This window comes from Melitaea cinxia, chromosome 4 (genome assembly GCF_905220565.1).
Source record: "Melitaea cinxia chromosome 4, ilMelCinx1.1, whole genome shotgun sequence".
In the NCBI taxonomy this organism is placed as follows: domain Eukaryota; kingdom Metazoa; phylum Arthropoda; class Insecta; order Lepidoptera; family Nymphalidae; genus Melitaea; species Melitaea cinxia.
Window position 1 is genome coordinate 9,798,759 of NC_059397.1, and position 20,405 is coordinate 9,819,163.

Below are 20,405 nucleotides of genomic sequence, written 5' to 3' on the forward strand. Positions count from 1 at the left end.
TTAAAAGCACAAATATATTTATAACGAATAAACTGCTACTCTCTACTCTAGTGGAATATTGTAATTTGATCGATAGTCAACGAAGTAATTTCATTAAATTTTGATAGATGGCGTTGTGGCAAAGTATTGAACATGACCACAGTCGTCTTAACATCGTCATGTAAATACGTGTCATCAAAGATTACTCAAAAATTGCTCATTATATCTCAATCATATTTAAAACGGACGACATGACAAGTATTAGCTTTTGATTTTTACAAAAAAGATCAAAATCAGTGCACCCAGTAAAAAGATATAACGTATAATACAACGTAGGGTGACGAAAAAACCGTCAAGTAAATACGCAATATTAGATATAACTCACAAATTACTAATCAAATCTCAATTAAATTTGAATGGGACCACGTGACGAATAGTAGCTTTTAATTTATATAAGAAACGTCAAAATCGGTGCACCCAGTAAAAAGTTATGAGGTATAATACAACGTAAGGTGACGAAAATAATGTCAAGTAAATACGCGTTATCAAAGATTAATCAAAAAGTAGTTATCAGATCTCGATAAAATTTATATGTGACCACATGATAAACATCAGCTTTCGATTAAAGTAAAAATTATCAAAATCGATACACCCAGTAAAAAGTTATTGCGAATTTTCAAGAGTTTCCCTCGATTCCTCTGGGATCCCATCATCAGATCCTAGTTTCCTTATCACGGTACCAAACTAGGGATATCCCCTTTCCAACAAAAAAAGAATTATCAAAATCGGTACATCCAGTAGAAAGTTATGCGGTATAATACAACGTAGGTCGACGAAAAAAGCGTCAAGTAAAAACACATTATTAGATATAACTCGAAAAGTAGTTGTTAGATCTCAAATAAATTTAAATGGGACCAATTGGCACACACCACCTTTCGATTAAAACAAAATTTGTCGAAATCGGTCCACACGGGCAAAAGTTCTGATGTAACATACATAAAAAAAAAAAAAAAAAAAAAAAAAAAAAAAAAAAAAAAATACAGTCGAATTGAGAACCTCCTCCTTTTTTGGAAGTCGGTTAAAAAACCGTCAAGTAAATACGCAATATTAGATATAACTCACAAATTACTAATCAAATCTCAATTAAATTTGAATGGGACCACGTGACGAATAGTAGCTTTTAATTTATATAAGAAACGTCAAAATCGGTGCACCCAGTAAAAAGTTATGAGGTATAATACAACGTAAGGTGACGAAAATAATGTCAAGTAAATACGCGTTATCAAAGATTAATCAAAAAGTAGTTATCAGATCTCGATAAAATTTATATGTGACCACATGATAAACATCAGCTTTCGATTAAAGTAAAAATTATCAAAATCGATACACCCAGTAAAAAGTTATTGCGAATTTTCAAGAGTTTCCCTCGATTCCTCTGGGATCCCATCATCAGATCCTAGTTTCCTTATCACGGTACCAAACTAGGGATATCCCCTTTCCAACAAAAAAAGAATTATCAAAATCGGTACATCCAGTAGAAAGTTATGCGGTATAATACAACGTAGGTCGACGAAAAAAGCGTCAAGTAAAAACACATTATTAGATATAACTCGAAAAGTAGTTGTTAGATCTCAAATAAATTTAAATGGGACCAATTGGCACACACCACCTTTCGATTAAAACAAAATTTGTCGAAATCGGTCCACACGGGCAAAAGTTCTGATGTAACATACATAAAAAAAAAAAAAAAAAAAAAAAAAAAAAAAAAAAATACAGTCGAATTGAGAACCTCCTCCTTTTTTGGAAGTCGGTTAAAAAATAGGTATATTTCGCTAAGTTGTAGTTTTCAAAAACTTTCACAAACAGGATTTATTTATGGAAAATCAAAATATAGTTATTTAATCATTTTATTTACAGTTACAATGGTTTTAGATAATATCTAATTATACTTAATTTTGTAAAAACCTATATACAATAAAATCACAGAGGCTTATAAATAAAATTAAGCACTAAAATATATAGAGACACACACGCAAAATAGGCGCACAAAGACGTCGAGTTGCGGAAAATGGCCCGTGTTAACATACATACATATCGAGACATGATATCCAAAATAACAAAAAACTAGGTTCAGAATAATAACACCATTCACCTCTTTGAATTTTAGGATTTTACATTATGTTGTAGGTGGTCAAAAACACTATAATAAGCAAATAATAAAGTATTATTTGAAAATAAGTGTTTGATAAGAAGAAATACTTGGAACACATTCAACTTTACAAAGCAGTTTTATACATGGTAAATAATCAAGTTTCCATTGTTCTTATCAAAAATTTGACAAACGATAATATTTAAGATAGTTCATAAATCATGATACATTAATTTAAGTTTTACTTAAAATGTAAGAGTATCAAAATATGCCATAATATTTTTTAATTGCATATTTTGAAATAACAATCTGCTATGTTTTGGAAAATAAACTTAACAATTTCGATCAGATACTGAGTTACTCTAAGTTAATTCTTTACATTATGAAATTAAATAGAATATATTTTTAACATTGGTAAAGTACTTATATGATATATTGTGGAAACTATGTTTTTTTTTTATGCCAGTAGTTTTAATTTGAGCTTTAGAGCCTGTTACACCTCAACTAATAACTTTTGCATTCACAGGTTGCAATAAAATATCTGACAGAAAAAGTGGTATTTGATGGAGAAACATAAATGTGAAAATAGATCTCAAACTTTTTTGTTGGATACAGATTAACAATAGATAGCATTATCAGCAACCGGTGTAAAAGGCCTTCAGTTTCATTTCTGAAATTCTTTTCAACTTTAGAAACAAAAAACGATTTTTTTAATATTATTGAAACTGAAATATTCTCAATTATTTTATTTTAGCTTTTGCAATAAACAATGTTGAATAATTAGTACATGTGAAAACACGCTTTTGTTACATTTTTATTATAATTTAAATAACTATTTTACCTATAAGCAAGTTGAAACAGTTAACATTTTTATAGAATCTCTAAATCACAGTGGCGAATTTGTGGAAACTTTTTCTGCAAAAAAAAAAAAAATAGAAAACAGATCATAAAGATTATATCACAATTATTATTGTATCTATCACAAGAGATAATTGTGGCACTTACCCTCAATTTCAATTCTATTCTGTCAATTTCCCCACCTAACATGTCAACAATATTTTCTCCGTGTTTTAATAGAAATGCCTCTACGTCATCTATGCTCTCTACTTTTTTCATATCCTGCGAAATAATTATGCTCGGTTACTATTAAATTTAATTTAATATAAAATTAAAATAAATAAAGAAATAAAAGGAACACATGCATAAAAATTTAAAAAGCATTTCTTGTGTGGTTAACCCCTTTAATTTGTATATGTATATTATTTTTATGTTGGGTTAGTGAAATAATTACATTGCACTTCGAAACACCTTGTAACTGATGAATAAAATAAATCTTCATACTACAAGTTATGTAATAACACTTTTCGGGCTACAACACTAGAGAGACTCATTATTTGATATTTTAATAGGTACTTACATCTAACAATAGGTTTAAGTCATGTTTTTCTAGGTATGATCTAGTTAAAGCTCTACCATCGAAATCAACCTCAGCCTGAAAAAAAAAATACACTTGAGGGCCATTTCAACTTAACAAAAGGTTATTTATAGCTTGAAAAACTAATATTCCTTAATTCATACCTTATATCGTATAAGATTACTTCCTATGTCTATACCCTTTACATCATGTATTGCTCGTATCATAAAATCTCTTTCTAACACACTATTAATTTCATCTAATTGTTCTTGTGGAATAGATCTGCAACAATATACCAAATAAGTAAACTTAAAAAGAGCTACAAGTGTTTTAGTCAGGGTCATTGGCCCCACAACTTGGTTATATGTTTTAAGTTCATTCATTCATTCATTGGCCTTAGTCTATTGTAGACGATTTAGAGAGTGTCAGACAGACACTGTGTCGCCTAGGACACTCTTCAGGAAAACGCAGAGCTGCCTAAGCTCTGCGCCACCCTCTATACCTCACAGCTTAGGCCCACAGGAACGACGAGTCTATACGTGTGGAGCCAGTCATAAGCTAGCTTCACACTATAAATAAAGACATTCTGTAGTATATTTAGTATCAGCATTGCGCCCGTGCGAAGCCGGGGCGGGTCGCTAGTACCTTTTAAAATAACATTCATTTACCCGTTTTTTCTTTACATTTCATATCTATAGAAAAATCTTATAGATGGCGCTGCTTTAAAATTGTCTTGTCTACTTATATTCATTTAATTATGTTTATCGGCTTAGTTACTTATATTACGTGATTTGTATAGTGTGAAGCTAGCTTATATAGCATGGTTATTAACATACTAAAAACAACATTCAAATATGCGTCGTTAGATTACACGTTGTTACAGAATGCGTTGAGGAAATTAAGGTTCACTGCTCGTCTCCGGTAGGTGATAGCATGATAATATGTAGCCTATATGTTGACCCGACTTCTTAATAATATTTGTGCCAAATTTGAAGTAAATCCATGCGATACTTTTTGAGTTTATCCAGGACATACATACAGACAAACAGACAAAAATTCTAAAAAATATATTTTTGGCTTCGGTATCGATTGTAGATCACACCCCAAGTATTCTTTTAAAAAAAATATTCAATGTATAAAAGTTTTGACTTTCCTACCATTTTATTATATGTATAGATAGATATATTAGGCTTCTATGCTTCTGCTTTTTATCTTTAAAAAAATTGTAAAATTACCTTCCAATTAGAGCACCAACATTACTAAGTATGATAAAGGAAGCCACTCCTCCAAGCAGTGTCCCAACTAAAATACAACCAATTGCATCTGGCAATGGGCTTCCCGTATATTGTGATATCGCCATGCAACTACCAGCTACGACAACCCCTGCAACTGCTGCTGTATCCTCAAACAAAACTACATTTACCGATGGATCCGAGCTGCGCATAACTGTAATTTAAAAAAAGAACTGTATGTACATTAAATTGATAAAGTTTTTATATTACATACATTTAATAAACAATATAAATGAAAGTTATCAGAAGTATATACTTAACTTATTAGTAAATTAGTATAGATTTTAATGGTTTATTGTAAAAATCATCTTACCATACTCATACAAAGACATGTTTGCTTCTTTTGCGCCTTTCCTAATGGCATTTAAGGCTACCATCAAAGTAGCCCCTTCAGAAACAACAGCTCCTCCAAGAACAAAATAAGCCTAAAAATTAGAAGTTTTTAACATTCTTTGCTTAAAATGTAATTAAGCAACCTAGACTTGTGGCTGCACATTCTAGGAGGGAATTATAATAAAATATTAGGGGATAACCCTCACCCAGTAGTAATCATGAAGAGGCTGGGGATCTAGGATTCCAGTGACTCCGTGGTAGAAAGACAAGCCACAGCCTACACAAAATATGCCAACACCGGATATCAGTGATGACACATACCTCATGTTTGTGTAGCCATATGGATGGTCAGGATCTGCAATCTGTATGTTCAAAAATTAAAGTTAGGAGTGTCAATCAGTACAAATAGTATAGGCTTTTTGATATAAGACTTCGGTCAACAACGTGAATAAAATAAAAACAAGAAATGTAGTCCATTAAAATTAGAAAAAAATAAAATATTCAATACGTACTTGTACAGACTTGTGTATGCCATATGCTAAAATAAGTTGGTTTACAGTATCAGCAAGGGAATGTATGCATTCAGAAAATAAACTGTGTGATCCAGTGTATAACCACGCACAAAGCTTAAAAAGAAAGTTGCACCCATTTCTGAAAGTGAGAAATTTACTTTAAGATTTTATTTTAATTTTACTTTAACTAATGCTGTGTGGTTAGTAGTGGATTGCGAAAGGCTGCTGTGATTACTTTAACTATTAAGAAAATCACTGAAGAATATAAAATATTACATGCATTTTATAAAAATTATTTAAGATAGAAATATTAAATAAATATTAATAAGGGCACAGCCTAAAAAAAACTATTTCACAATCACAATTGATCAATTGACATGCCTAGACTAGACAAGCCCGATAGAGTGTAAGTGTGGGAGGCAGCCCTGGTAGTAAGTAGGCACTTTAGTTCAAATTACTATAATATAAACAATATACATTTTTTATATAGATTTTACAAATTATAGTGTAGTGTCTGTTTCTGTTATTTTATTATTTTAGTTTTTTAATAAAATATTTTATCATTGTGTTTGCCTTAAAAAATAGAATAAACTAGCTGTGCCCGCGACTTCGTCTGCGTAGAATTTGACAAAAAAGTTATTGTTAAATTTGCAGTTCTAGAAAAAATAAATTTCTAAAAAAAAGTAGCCTAAGTTACTCATTATATCAGCAGGTCCAGCCATTTCAGAGATTAGGCGGAACAAACAGACAGGCAGACAGACAAAAATTGTAAAAAATGTTATTTTGGTATATGTACCGTGTATATATCCATATGCATTTAGTACAAAGCGGTTATCTTAATATTACAAACAGAGACTCCAATTTTATTTATTTGTATAGATTAGGTAAATAAAAATGTCTTTATTCTTTAAGTTTTGTACCATTGTATGTTTTATTATGTGATATAATTATTATAATCTCGCACTTCTTTATTGATGTACTAATTTTACAAAGCTAAAAAAAATATATTGTGTAAATTATTGTGTTATACAAAGGTCTGATTCAAAAATTCTATGAATGTTTAAGGTTTTATTAATAAGTAAAGGTGGTATTTAACAAAAAAAAAATGCTCATTTTGTACTAAGAACAGATCCCAGTTCCAATCAAAAATACTGATTGTACCGCAAAATAGTTAAATCAAAAATTTTATAATTTTTGCAACAATTTGTGTTAATTGCTAGCGCACAGTAAACTAACATCATTTTTTATAGAACAATGGTTCTATTTTTTGTCACATACTACAATTTATCTAAGTGGAACAGCATTTTATTTGAAAAAAATAATCTTAATTTTAATTATTTATTACACCTTGAATCAACTATTAATTGGTAATGGTGGTTTTTAATAAAAACCAATAAAAACTTTTTAATCAATTGAATCATCAAAGTATACCACTTGCTGTGAAATAATATATTTGATTTAAAAATGGCTTTATTGATTTACATATACTGGTGGGTGATAAGTTTATTGATATGCAAATAAAAATATCTCAAAATAAATCTCACATTCCAACAGCGGTAAGTACAACTCTCCCAGACACTGTTTTTAAGCCCATTTCCTCGACACCATGCTTTAACCTTTTGTGACCCATTTCTCTTCTATAATTCCTAAGTCTTCTTTTAACGGTAAACACATCTACAAAATTTAATTTAAATTATACTATCATCAAATTAAATACAGTACACATGTGTTATTAGAATCTCTGAAATACCTTGCTCATATCTCCTTCTATCTAATTCTCTTCTTAATAATTCTTTATCAAGAGCTTCTTTCGAACCCCAAATCTAAAGAAAGTCCTTCAATTACATTCTATAAACATAAAGTGTATAAGGAATAATTTTTTTTTTAATATTTAAAACTTTATTAATAAAGTAAAATTTATATGTATTGTATACTTATAATCTAAATTCACCTCAATAGCTTTAGCTTCGACATCTTTTCTATAATAAACAGTTATAGGTGGTTCGGATTCATACGGAGATCTCCTTAAAACTTTAGGCAACATTTCCAAGTCCGACTGCTTCAACAAGTATTCTGTCATAGCTCTCATGGGTGTTATAAAGTTCCTCTCTGTGTATGACGCCGAAAAATCTATTAATAGCCTCTTTTTCTCTGAAAATTTAAATTTGTGTGAAAAAGAATTGCAAAATCAGTAAATTAAACTTTTATGAGAAATATATCCATACTTGGAGGGGCAATCACTTGATTAACATTTTCCTCAATTCCCTTCGGTTTAGCTTTTTCAATAGTTACTTTAGTAACAACATTGTCCGCGTCTGTTTCAGTCTTAACTATTATATCACCTAAAGATTTCTCTTTAAGTGTATTATGTTTATCTTTTACTATTTCATTCAATTTATCTGGGACACCTTTAGAGTCCACTTCACTTTTATCATAAAAAATTGCAGAAGAATAAATGTTTTTGTTTATTTTTTTATTTCTATGAATTGCGAAAATACTTTCACGGTGTATAATGCGGTAAGATGCAAAACATAATGTATGGTAAGATTTCAGCGGAGTATATTGACGACCAAATTTTGCACAAAACTTCGAGGCAACTGAATGTAGTAAAATCATTTTAATATCAAATATGTATCAATATCTCAATGGAGGAAGTTTCACTTAAAATGAATAAGTTAGTATTTAGATAAATACATAGTTATATTAATTACTTAATCACTTAAAGTTAGGTTTTTTATTGAAAGTTATTTAAGATATTGTATGCTAAATAAACAGTAGGTATATACTATTCATAAAATTCTTTGAAAAAAAGGACCTGACATTCATGACGTCTACTGTCACTACATTAATGCACAGATTAGCGAGAACAAAAACATTGGTAGTTTTCCAATTATAGAGCATAATGCAGTTCGGTGACGGACAATGCCGAATTGTTCTAAATGCTTAATTAGAATGTGAATTTTTTCAAGTCCACCAGCAGAATGCGCTTAATTCAATGGTGCAAACAAAAAATAATAGACTTATTAACCTCATCAATGTATAAATAAAGTATATCACTTTAACATAATAATGATTGGTCGAAAACGATTTACGATTATTTTCATTACAATATTTTTTCTTTTCAGTAATTTTTTAAATGAGTTGTAAAAAATTATATACTTTTTAATTGAATCATCTTGCCCAGATAATAATGGTGATGATGATTTATTGAGTACTTCGAGTTTAAATCAATGAATTAGTTCATTATCAAGTGATATATTTATTGAAAATATATATGATAATGAACAAAAAAAAAAAATACCAAGAGAAACGAAGACCACTCTACATAGCCTTCATAGATTACCAGAAAGCTTTTGACACAATTTCACACACAAGTATATTGGAAGCACTAAGTAAACAAGGAGTAGAAAAAAAGTACATACAAGTAATAAGAAATATATATAGCAACAGCGTCAGTAAAATCAAACTGGATTCAACTGGCCCTGATTTCAGCATCAATAGAGGAGTAAGACAAGGGGACCCGCTATCTCCAAAACTATTTATTGCAGTATTAGAATCTATTATAAAACAATTAGACTGGAAAAAGTACGGCTTGTATATCAAAGGAGAATACCTGAATCACTTAAGGTTCGCGGATGACTTGGTACTGCTATCTGAAACCGGCGGCAACTTAGAGCTAATGATACAGTCATTACACAAAGCTAGCAGACAAGTTGGATTAGAAATAAACCTGACAAAGACAAACACCATGACAAACAGTTTTAAAAGAATCATCTCACTAGAAGATAAACCTTTGCAGTACGTGGAACAATATATCTACTTGGGGAAACAAATAACAATGGCCAGCAATAGCAACGAACTAGAGGTAGAGCGCAGAATAAGAATTGCGTGGAATAAGTTCTGGAGTTACAGAGAAGTAATGAAAAGTAACATGCCAATAGAAGTAAAAAGAAAAATGATGGACTCTTGCATTTTACCATGTCTTACATATGCTTGCCAGACATGGAAATTTACGAATAACATCAAGAATAAAATAATAACGTGCCAGAGGGGAATGGAACGAAGTATGCTGAATATAAGAAAATCTCACAGAATCCGTCATACAAGGATAAGAAGCTTAACCAAAACCGTAGATGCTGTCAAATATGCTCAAAGAATGAAATTCAAGTGGGCTGGCCACGTAGCGAGACTAAACGACAAGAGATGGACATCAAAAATAACTACATGGGACGGTCCACAGGGCAAGCGGCGAGTAGGTAGACCGTACACACGCTGGGAGGACGACATTAAAAAAATCGCTGGACCGCACTGGATTTATGTCGCCAGAGACCGAGATAAGTGGAAATCTTTGGAGGAGGCCTTCACCTGAGAGGGGTCCATGCATATAAAAATTAAAATAATAAATAATAATAAAATAATAATAATAATAAATTGGAATAATAATAATGAAAAGAATTAATTAAAATAATAATAGGAATAAACTAAAATAATAAATAGAATAATAACTTGAATAATAATAATAATAACTTGAATATTAATAATTTACCTATATTATAATATATTTGATTATTCCATTTTTTTATAAGATACATACAACTGAATCTTTTTTATAAACTGTTAATTGTTAATTTTATTGTTGATTGTTAATTTTTTGTTTTTGATTTATATTCTGTAATAGTAAAAAAAAACACTTATAATAATAATAATAATAATAATAATAATAATCAAATAATAATCAAGCATGTAATTTTTGAATTAAATTTTGTTAAATATTCTGTAAATGCATGGAATAAAAGGCTTTTTTATTTTTTATTTTTATTTTTATTTATTTATTTATTATATGATAATGAAGCTGATGAGTTACTTGAGCCTTTGGTAAAATACTTTATGACAGATTGTCGAAAGAGTTTTAGCAGGTTTCGAAATCGAAAATTATCTCGAATGCAGTAAAAGCTTGGACGAATGCTGAATTTAAAGAAATTTTTTGACTGTCGCGAACCTACTACATATCAGCTGATATGTACCTACGTATTAGAACTATTATTTTTAAGTTTTAACTACTTATACTATACTAGCTGGGCCCTATATATTATAGCCTTCGATTCTATCGACAACTGGGTGGGGCTAGAGTCTCTCCAGCGGTACCAGATTGACTACTGGTATATCGCGGTAAGTGTAAGTGTACATAAAAAGCCGCAACCATAACAGTCCGACTACACGACGGAAACACTGAACCTATACCAGTGCAGCGCGAAGTTCGACAGGGGGCTGCTATATTCCCGAAACCGTTAAACTGCTTACGCCCGTTATTGCGAGACGGATTAAACAAAACTCGCACTAGACACTCTGAAGTCAAAGGTATTTGAACAATGTGTGTTGCCAGTGGTGGTCTATCTATCTATGGTGCTGGTGGTCTATGGTGGTCTATCTATGGTGCTGAAACGTGGTCTTTTACCGTTAGCCTTTTCCATCGGGTCGAGGTCACTCAGCCAGCGATGGAGAGAGCTATGCATGGTACCGTAAAATGGGGTGAATAGACACAACTTTCAACTTCAACACTGATTTTCTTACATATTTTGTATAGAAGCTTATTAATAAAACATTGTGAAATCGTGAGTCGTGTTGTAGTATACCAAATATGAATCCCAAAAATTAGCGAAATCATGTCTATTATTTGTAAATTGAGAAAAAGTAGGTGGTTTCTATTTACCCGGAAACTGGGGTCAAAAGACACGAGAGAAGGGGTGAATAGAGAAAAAACACTAGGGCTGTCAAATTCAACTTTAATTTATTTATTGAAATAATAAAATAATAAGTAAGCACAAAGACAACATAAATGTATGTATATATTTTATAAATCAGTATATATATATATATATATATATAAGTATTAAGATTTTCAGGAACATTTAATTAAATAATTTAGGAATATAAACATGAGCAGTATATTTTACAAGCAAACAAGCTTAAAAAAGTAACAAAAATATAAGAATGTTTAATTCTAACATAAACTATAAAATTCTAAAAAAAAAAACTATATTTGGTAAATAATCTAAGGTTTTCTATAAAATGAGATCAAAAATCACAATTGAAAATAAAATTGGGAGCATTGTGATTATAGTAGCAATATAATTCACTTTTGGGGTTTAGTTTTGGAAATTAAATTGGTAACTTGTTATACTACCTATTTAATCTGAATCCATTAGAGCATTTAATATATCATCATCACACCTATAATAAGTGGGCCGCCTAGAAATGGTTTTCGTTGATGCTGTCTCAACAAATGTATTTGACAATGTTTTCTTTAATTCTGCATCACTCAGAAGAACAATTCTTTAGGATACATAATATACTTCTTGCCACGAGGATCTGGTTTATAAATCCTCGGCATGGCGAACGCAATACGATGTAGCGTACCTGTTTATATTTGATTCAAAAAATTTAAAATTAAAAATTTATAATTAATTTATATTAAAAAAAAAAAGATAACTACTTAAAATGGTTTTCTAATAATTAATTGATACTTATAATATTTTTAAAGCACGTAGGTAGCTAAGTATAATGAACTAGTCTACGATAGACAACCCTAAAAAACGTCTTTCTATTAACCCCTTTCTCGTTTCTATTAACCTCTCACTCGTATCTATTCACCTCTTTCTTCGTGTCTATTGACCCTAAAGGCGTTTCTATTTACCCCTTTCTCGTATCTATTCACCTCGAAATTGCAGAAAAATGCCTGCATCCTGATTTCACAAGAAATAAGAAAGAAATAATTGACTATTAATACTTTACCTTTGTATTCCTAAAAGATTAGAAATTTATCTTTCCAAATAAATCAATTCGCTGGGTGAAATCTTCAAAGAACTCAATATTGAGCAAAACTTTTCGCGAGGTCTAAAATCACTATTCATACACGTTCACTTTAACGGCTTTTTTCTTTAAACAATTAAACTTTACGTAAAATTGTGTGTTGTCAGCATAAAGGAAAAATACTGCCGTGTAATTAATAGAAGAAATAAACCTTCAATAATAAGCTATAAATAATCTAGAGACAAAATAATGAAACTTCCAGTTTTGTTTCTATTCACCCCGCGATTTCTATTTACCCCATTTTACGGTATTTTGCTACGCGACAGAATCAGAAACGATGAAATTCGCTTGGGAATTCTCCTACTCTTTAAAGTCAGTCCTAATGTATGAGACATAGAATATATACGTATCTATTTAATTATCAATGTATGCACAAGTATGTATGGGTGTTTGTATTTATGTAGTATGTATTTAATTTGTTTGTAATTGAATATATAATTATATATATTGACAGTGTATGGTATTATTTAAAAGATATCTTTTTGTCTTTTGTTTTTTTTTTGTTCTCTTGCACTTCTGTACCCCACGATAACACCATCATTCACTCCCATGGGTAAAGTGGTAGAAATCTCTTTTAAAGGGCCTACTCAAAGCACTGCCTGCAGGGCCCTGCTTGCAGTGCCACTGCCGATCGTATTGTATGTATGCATGCAGGGCCGATATTTTAATTGTTCACCCTGTCGCAGGGCCGCAGTGTCGTTCTGCCAGCCCGACACACGATCTCCCCACTCCGTAAACTGCAATCAGGGACATGTGTAGCTCGGTCGGGCCGATTTAGACCACCATTTTGTTTACATCGGTACATTGCGACGTTTGTCTACTCTATTTGACCTGGGGTTTGTCTTGTCAGTGGTTGTCATTTAGCAATTAATCAGTTAGTTGGTGGTTAGTTGGTTTGGTTTTATTATATTATTTTTTTGGCTCTGTTTTCTTCAAGAAAAATGAGCCAGGGAGAAAAAGACGTGTGGAGGGACGTAATCTAATTGTATAGGGATTTGCCATGTCTTTGGAAAACTAACCACGATCATTATCATAACAAAGATATGCGGTCGCAGGCTATGTCGCTTTTACATGAAAAATATAAAACTTTTTTACACCAGTGCTTCCTTTTTTTCTTTTGAACGCTACAAGTACTCAATACAGTCAAACCCAATGCTATTTTTTGGTGTTTGAATAATGTAGGAGCCATTTATAAAAACTGACGAATTTAGGCAAGAACAAAGAGAACACAAGTGAACACGACAACGTATGCCGCGTAAATGATTTGCAGTGCTTTGTGGAGCAACATCCTCTGCGGCAGTAACTGCAAGCAGGCCCTGCAGGCAGTGCTTTGAGTAGGCCCCTTTAGAGATGAATTCGCCCTTGCCAACTGCCATTGTACTAATATTTTTGTACGTTTCTTTTAAGTGCAATAAAGAACAAATATTAATTCGTAGATGAACGAAGATCACCGACATAGCTCTCAAAATCTGCAAGCTCAAATGCAATGACCAGGCCATATTGCTAGAAGAACTGACAACCAATGGGGAAGAACGGTTCTCGAATGGCGACCACATCTCAGCAAAAGAAGCGCAGGCTGCCCTCCAGCCTGGTGGACTAATGACCTAAGGAGAACAGCGGGAAGCCACTGGATTCAGAGGGCACAGAACCGAATGGAGTGGCTAACATTAGGGTAGGCTTACGTCCAGCAGTGGACTTGTAAGGGCTTATGAATGGATGGAACTGTGAGGTTTTTTATAAAAAGGGAGGTAAACATCTTAACCTTAGCGTATATATATATATATATATATATATATATATATTATTAAAACCTTTTTTTGTGGATGAACTTTAAACATCAACTTTTATACCTAAGAATATTTATTTTGTAACTTTGGGATGAAACCCATAAGCGTTGATATAAGTTTCTTAATATTTTTGTGATCTATTGCATATACTGAACCATGGCGGGCTATATTAAACATATATAATATTTCAATTTCATCAAGATTCCGAGTCATCCGCTGAGTCATAACTTGGATTCTAATGAAATTGGATGATGTTATCAAGTAACCTCAAACTAATCATGCAATAATCAATACGTATGAAGGTTTTTACACAATATATATATATCAAACAAGAGTGGATCCAGCTTTGGTGCCTGCGGGGAGGGGGTCACATAGTCGTAGTCAAGTCACAAGAAGTTATAGTTACATTTTGATAATACAATATACACGTAAAAATTGGATTTTTTATTAATGTGTGTAATTATTGTACTTAAAAATTTCTATATCGTGACAGAAAATATACATGAAATATTGTGTAACAATATTAATTAGTAATCCACCTAAGTCCCAGCCCAGGGGAAGGTCATGACCCCCATGACCTGGGTCCACCCTTGATATCAAATATCTTAGCAGCAATGCATTGTACACATATAAGCAATGCAAAGCCTTCTGAGAATGCAGCAGATTATTGTAATCGAAAAAACGTGTGGCATTCGGGGATTGCCATGGTAAAGCTATTTATTGCATAGCAATTTTTATCAACTTATGCAATTATAATTATTTTTTATTTTTTATTTATTTATTTATTTATTTATTTATTTATTTATTCGAAAACCAACAGCGTTACAATTCGTATATATATGACATTTAACACAATACTAACAATAATAAGGCCAGTAATAGGTTTTCCTCTCTATACATCTTAGTACTGTTACAAAAGGGCAGTATTAAGAGCCGATATTAAAACGACTTAAAAAATAAAACAAAATTAAGTTAATAAGATAGCCACGTAAATGATAGTAACATAAAAGACTAACAACAAGACGTAGAATAAGTACAGTGAGTCCAAACGTATACAAATAGCCAATGTAACATAATTTTTATATATACTTAACAACAGACATTGCAATTCCATTCATCTGTATAGATATATATTTATGCAGTACTTTTTTTCTTTGATATTAATTCAAGTTACACTTTTTGAGCATGGTGACTGATAAGAAAACTATTTTTTTTTCTTTTATTGAGTAAATGAGAAGTTAATATCGCTTAAAATATTTTTATTATTTTACAATACATGGAGCAGATCGTCTCGATCCGTGCGAGCTTCGTATAGTCGTACGTACCATATACATACAAGTTAAGCGAACGCTCGGCCGAGCTACATGGTAGGCGGTGTGGGGGGTGTTATGTTTTATTTTCGTTACGGAATTTTTTGATTCGGTCGCCGCGCTCAAATCCCGCGATAATAGCTATGCAATAGCTTAAAAATATTTCTCTATATATCATCAAGCAGTAGTTGATTCTAATAGGTATGAAGGTTATTAATATTTATTGTGGTGAGCCAGGATTTTTACGTGATGCTCGAGTTTTATGAAGATCACCTTTATATGAAGAATCTAACAAAATATTTTTCAACAATTAAACATTACTAACTATAAATTATAAATAAATGAAAAATCGATCAATGCAAACTCAAAGAAAAAAAAAACACTTGTTAATTTTCTGCTATATGCTGAGTTGGTATGGTGTACGCATCACGCAAAAGCAATACTTTGGAATGTGCTCGATTGTGCGAAGCGTTGCTGTAGTTGAAACATTCAACATTGAACATTATTCCGTATAATGCGCTTTAGTGCTGTAATTGAAAAACTGCGAAGTTTTATTTTCTCGATTGTGCGAAGAATTGCTGTAGTTAAAACATTCAACGTTATGCCGCATAATGCACTTTAGTGTTACAATTGGAAAACTAGGATTGCTTTCTAATAACACAAAATGCAATGGTGTGTTTATAATATAAACTTTATATTATAACACTTATAACTTACGTTAGTTATTTAATTATTTAATATCTACTTTATATTTTTATCTGTGAATTATGAAAGAGACGGTAGAGACGCTTATTTGACATTTGACGGAAAGCGCGCGATGTGATCATCGATATAAAATCCTTAATCTGTGGTGACCATTACCTCATTTTCCCGTTTTCCGTAACCACGCCGATATATTGTAAGAAAATTGAACATCTCATCGTAATAGTGAAGTGTTTTCAGTTTGAAAATATTCTTTTGCTTCAAGATTAAATAATTTTTCTTAACCGCAAAATGCCAGCCAGCAGTATTGATCTGTACCATATGCAAGATGCCAAAAATAATTTTGTAGCGATGCGACCTGCGCCTGTTTGCACCGAAACTAACATGTTTATGGGTCAATGTCCGAACATTCACATATCAACCAATTGCTATTATGGTTTTCATGACCCTAAGAGTGTAGAAAACACACATGGCAATGCCGATTGTGAAATGATGGAGGTGCCACATGCTCAAGAGGACAAAGCTACAAATCCACCTCAAGCGAACGCTCGAAAACGAAGTGCCGAAGACAGCACGTATCCACAAAATAAACGCCTTCGAGAAGGTAAGATTTCAATAAATTATTGTATAAATCTCATTGAAATATCTATTGAATTTACTAACTTGTTTGCCCTAGTCTCCGAATATTCATTATTCGGCTACGCCTTTTCAATGAGATTTACCCCAACAGTCCCTATATAAATTTACTATATTTTAATAATATTTTTTATATTTATTTTTAAATACAAACAATGCAGCAGGGTTCCAACTGATATAAATATTTGCAAATATTTAGAAGTTACTTTTGTTCATGACAAGTTTTGTTGCAGTTCCAAATCAATGTAAGAATATTATATTTTGTTAGGGCGTATCTTACACCTGTTGCATTGCAAATGTTATATTATAAAACATTGTATGTAGGTGTTTGTCCTGAGTGCTTAATAATGATAAAGTTGTGTACAAAACTGTTTTAGATATATTTTGTTAATTTATTGTTAAATCACAAACAATGAGATGGTAATCTGAACCAGTTTCATATTTGCTAAATAAAAAGCCTTGTAACCAATCAAGTTTGCTCAACAATTGCTAATAAGCACTGAAGTTAAAAATAAAAATATTTGGATATTTTTTTTTGAGTTTCTCTAATTTATCACTAATTCACTTCGAGTACACATCAAATCCCACAATTACTTCTACTCCTACTTTGCAGGTTCCTTCCACATATTTCCTTCCAACATTAGTGATGCTAAATTTATCAGTCATAATAAGATGTGTAATCTAAAGTAATTAATTTTCAAATTGAGCCTTAAAAATATAAAAATCATTAACGCACTGCACTCACAATACCAATGTCTCTTTAAATCTTGTAGTCAAATGTGAATAAATTTTCCATTTTATATAACATACACTGGAAGACTGTTTGAAAAATTAGTTAATCAAAGCTGCAAGTTTGATAAACAACTTGATTGCTTACAAGGCTCACTTTAAAATGTAATAGCTATTATTAGCTTTGAACTACTTTAAACATTTAGTATAAGTCATTTAATAAGTTACGACAAAGGTTCACTATAATATTAATTGGCAGCTAGACCTGGTCAGATTTTTTCCATTAATGTAAATAATGATATTTTTTGACTATTGTACTTTTATTTATTCAAGATAGTTTAAAGGATCATATTGTTTAGTCTTACAATTAAACAATTAATTTTAAATGTTCTTAATTTAATTAATTTTTAAAAGTTTAAAAGTTAATTTTTAATGTTCAGTTTTCTCTTTTACTTTATTTTAATTTTTTTCATTTATTTTATTAATTTTATTTCATTTTGTTGGTTTTGAACCACCTGTTAGAAGTGTAATAACATATCACTCCACAATAATACTATGATGTCATAATGATACAATACTGACACCATTTAATCTATTAAAGGATATTACAGTTTAATAATTGTATTGTAAATTATCAAATAGCAAACTACTATTTTATATGAACACATTGCACATGCTAGTTATATTAAAAACTTGTGACCCTGATTGCCTTTCAACGTGGGGTCGACAGAATATTATTTTTCTTTATACTTCCTTTTATCATACATACAATGATGTTACATTTGAGTCCTAAACATTTTTCAAATGACCAAAAATTGACCACTCCAGCGGGGATCGAACCGGCGTCTCCGACTGACTGTGTCGGGGCTCTAAAGTCAGAGACGCGGGTTCGATCCCCGCTGGAGTGGTCAATTTTTGATATGATATTCAAAAATGTTTAGAATTCCTAATGTGTGGGTAACACAAAAATAAAATCGTACATACATTTGAGTCATTCCTTAAATACAGTCCATCACTCAAAACTACCTGTCTCCATATTCATCCATGTCTACCTTCTATTAGATAAAAAATTATTATCATATGTAAGTGTTACTTTTAATGTGAAATGTATTAAGAGTGTAGATTTGAAATTAAAATATTTATTTTAATTGTATGTTAAGGCTTCCTAATGAAAAAATTTGATTCGCCATTGTGCACAGAATGTGACCGAGTAGAGGATACATATCATGTTTTAATGGAATGAGTGCGAATCGAAACTTAAAGAAGTTTGTTTTTTATGCAGTACCCAGAATATAATTTAAATAATGTGGGGGGTATTCAACAGTATCTTGGCTTCACCAACTTCTGAAGGGGCTAGAAATGTTTATAAATAAGTCCAAATATATTTAAATAGACATTGTTGATTTAGTTAAGAACGATGGAGGCGATGTGGTAACTGTGTGAAAAAACATCCTATATTTTAACAGAATAACCAAAAAAAAATCGTATGTTAAATTTGTTAAGCATTAAAAACTTATGTAAGTAATGGTTTTGTGCTATTTGGGACGAATTCTAAATTATTATAGATAGTTTTTTATTAACTGTGCTGCAAGATGCTTGTAGTGATTAAAATGGATAATAACTAGATTTTGTTTTTAATTTAACAAATTTTAGCTATTTTGGCAACTAGAGAATTTTAAATGATTTTTTTTTAAACGAATACTTGAATTGTTATTCATACCAAAGTATAACACAATTATAACCAATTTTTTTTTTTATAAGTATGCTACTTACAACTTTAATACGTTCCATGGCTCTGTATAAATAGCAAACATTTGTGGGTTTATGTTTAGTCGAAAAAAAAATATAATATTTGTAAATATTGACAAAAATATGACTTTTAAAGGATACTATCATTACTGAAAATACTTAGTTTAGGCATATTTTTAAAATACTGTAATTCTTAGTTACGGTAACTAAATGTTCAGTACTAGAGTTGGAAAAATTGTAAAGGTGTGAGAAATCCAGAAATTTTGACATTTTTTTTTTAAACTTTACCAAAGGTTATTGTAGAAATAGTTAAATATGTAAAAATTTTATAATAAATATATGTCAATAAATATTTTATAGTTTTGATGAATTATATAACTGAAAATTCAAGATTTCTGGCAATTTGATTTGAAACAGCAACAAAATTGCTTTCTGGAGCTTCCCGCTGACACATCTAAGGGCACAGTATGACAATATTCGATTTATTTCAGAGGGTATGGTGCCAACGCCTTCAAACTACAATCCATGCTTACTGCGTCCCACCCACAACAATCCAGATATATCTCGTTGTCTCATGGTCCATATGATATAATCTTTTTTAAATTTCTGCATTATATAATATATTAATTCAGAAATATTAATTTTATCTGCAGAAGTACAAATAAAGAAAAGAATAGATCCTGAGACAACTGAGAAAAAGAAACTGGAAACTAATTCAGAAGATTTATTGGAAGCTCTTTATTGGAATATACACGGAGGGAACTATTTTCATTTGTTATAGTGTCTGTGATGAACATTTAAATGTGTGGAATTTTATAATGTTGGGACTCTAGAAACTTATGTACTGAATATTTTGTAAAGAAGTTATATACTTTGAGCTTATATTTGAGTAATTTTCGTAATAAAGATGAAATAGGAAAAGGGAGGCTTTTTATTTATAGAA

The 20,405-nt window shown here is 31.0% G+C and overlaps 2 protein-coding genes across 4 annotated transcripts; one reads left to right on the forward strand and one right to left on the reverse strand.

Moving 5' to 3' along the window:
• Positions 1–1,870: 1,870 nt before the first annotated feature.
• Positions 1,871–8,547, reverse strand: LOC123670145 (zinc transporter 9). Its single transcript, XM_045603652.1, has 12 exons — positions 7,905–8,547; positions 7,631–7,830; positions 7,430–7,502; positions 7,224–7,353; positions 5,680–5,818; positions 5,374–5,529; positions 5,148–5,259; positions 4,778–4,988; positions 3,707–3,824; positions 3,546–3,620; positions 3,134–3,247; positions 1,871–3,043 (listed from the first exon to the last, which is right to left on the reverse strand). Exons 1-12 carry the CDS (start codon positions 8,293–8,295, stop codon positions 2,999–3,001), a joined length of 1,764 nt encoding a protein of 587 aa, XP_045459608.1. The 5' UTR covers positions 8,296–8,547; the 3' UTR covers positions 1,871–2,998.
• A 7,894-nt stretch (positions 8,548–16,441) lies between these two features.
• On the forward strand, positions 16,442–20,383 carry LOC123670146. Of its 3 annotated transcripts, none has more exons than XM_045603654.1 (3): positions 16,442–16,544; positions 16,698–16,952; positions 20,116–20,383. In XM_045603654.1, the coding sequence occupies exons 2-3, from the start codon at positions 16,700–16,702 to the stop codon at positions 20,241–20,243; spliced, it is 381 nt and encodes a 126-aa protein (XP_045459610.1). In that variant the 5' UTR covers positions 16,442–16,544; positions 16,698–16,699; the 3' UTR covers positions 20,244–20,383. The 3 variants fall into 3 exon arrangements, with proteins under 3 accessions (XP_045459610.1, XP_045459611.1, XP_045459609.1); XM_045603655.1 differs by having other exon boundaries at positions 19,954–20,165; XM_045603653.1 differs by having other exon boundaries at positions 16,442–16,952.
• The last annotated feature ends 22 nt before the right edge of the window (positions 20,384–20,405 follow it).

Bases quoted from the DNA above. Each gene is read 5' to 3' on its own strand.
- LOC123670145 (XM_045603652.1), bottom strand. From the start codon at position 8,295: ATGATTTTACTACATTCAGTTGCCTCGAAGTTTTGTGCAAAATTTGGT. The intron at 7,503-7,630 runs GTGAATTTAGAT...GACTTTCTTTAG, and splicing joins TCGAAGCTAAAGCTATTGAG to ATTTGGGGTTCGAAAGAAGC. The intron at 4,989-5,147 runs GTAAGATGATTT...TTTAAATTACAG, and splicing joins CATGTCTTTGTATGAGTATG to TTATGCGCAGCTCGGATCCA.
- LOC123670146 (XM_045603653.1), top strand. From the start codon at position 16,640: ATGCCAGCCAGCAGTATTGATCTGTACCATATGCAAGATGCCAAAAAT. The intron at 16,953-20,115 runs GTAAGATTTCAA...TTTTATCTGCAG, and splicing joins AAATAAACGCCTTCGAGAAG to AAGTACAAATAAAGAAAAGA.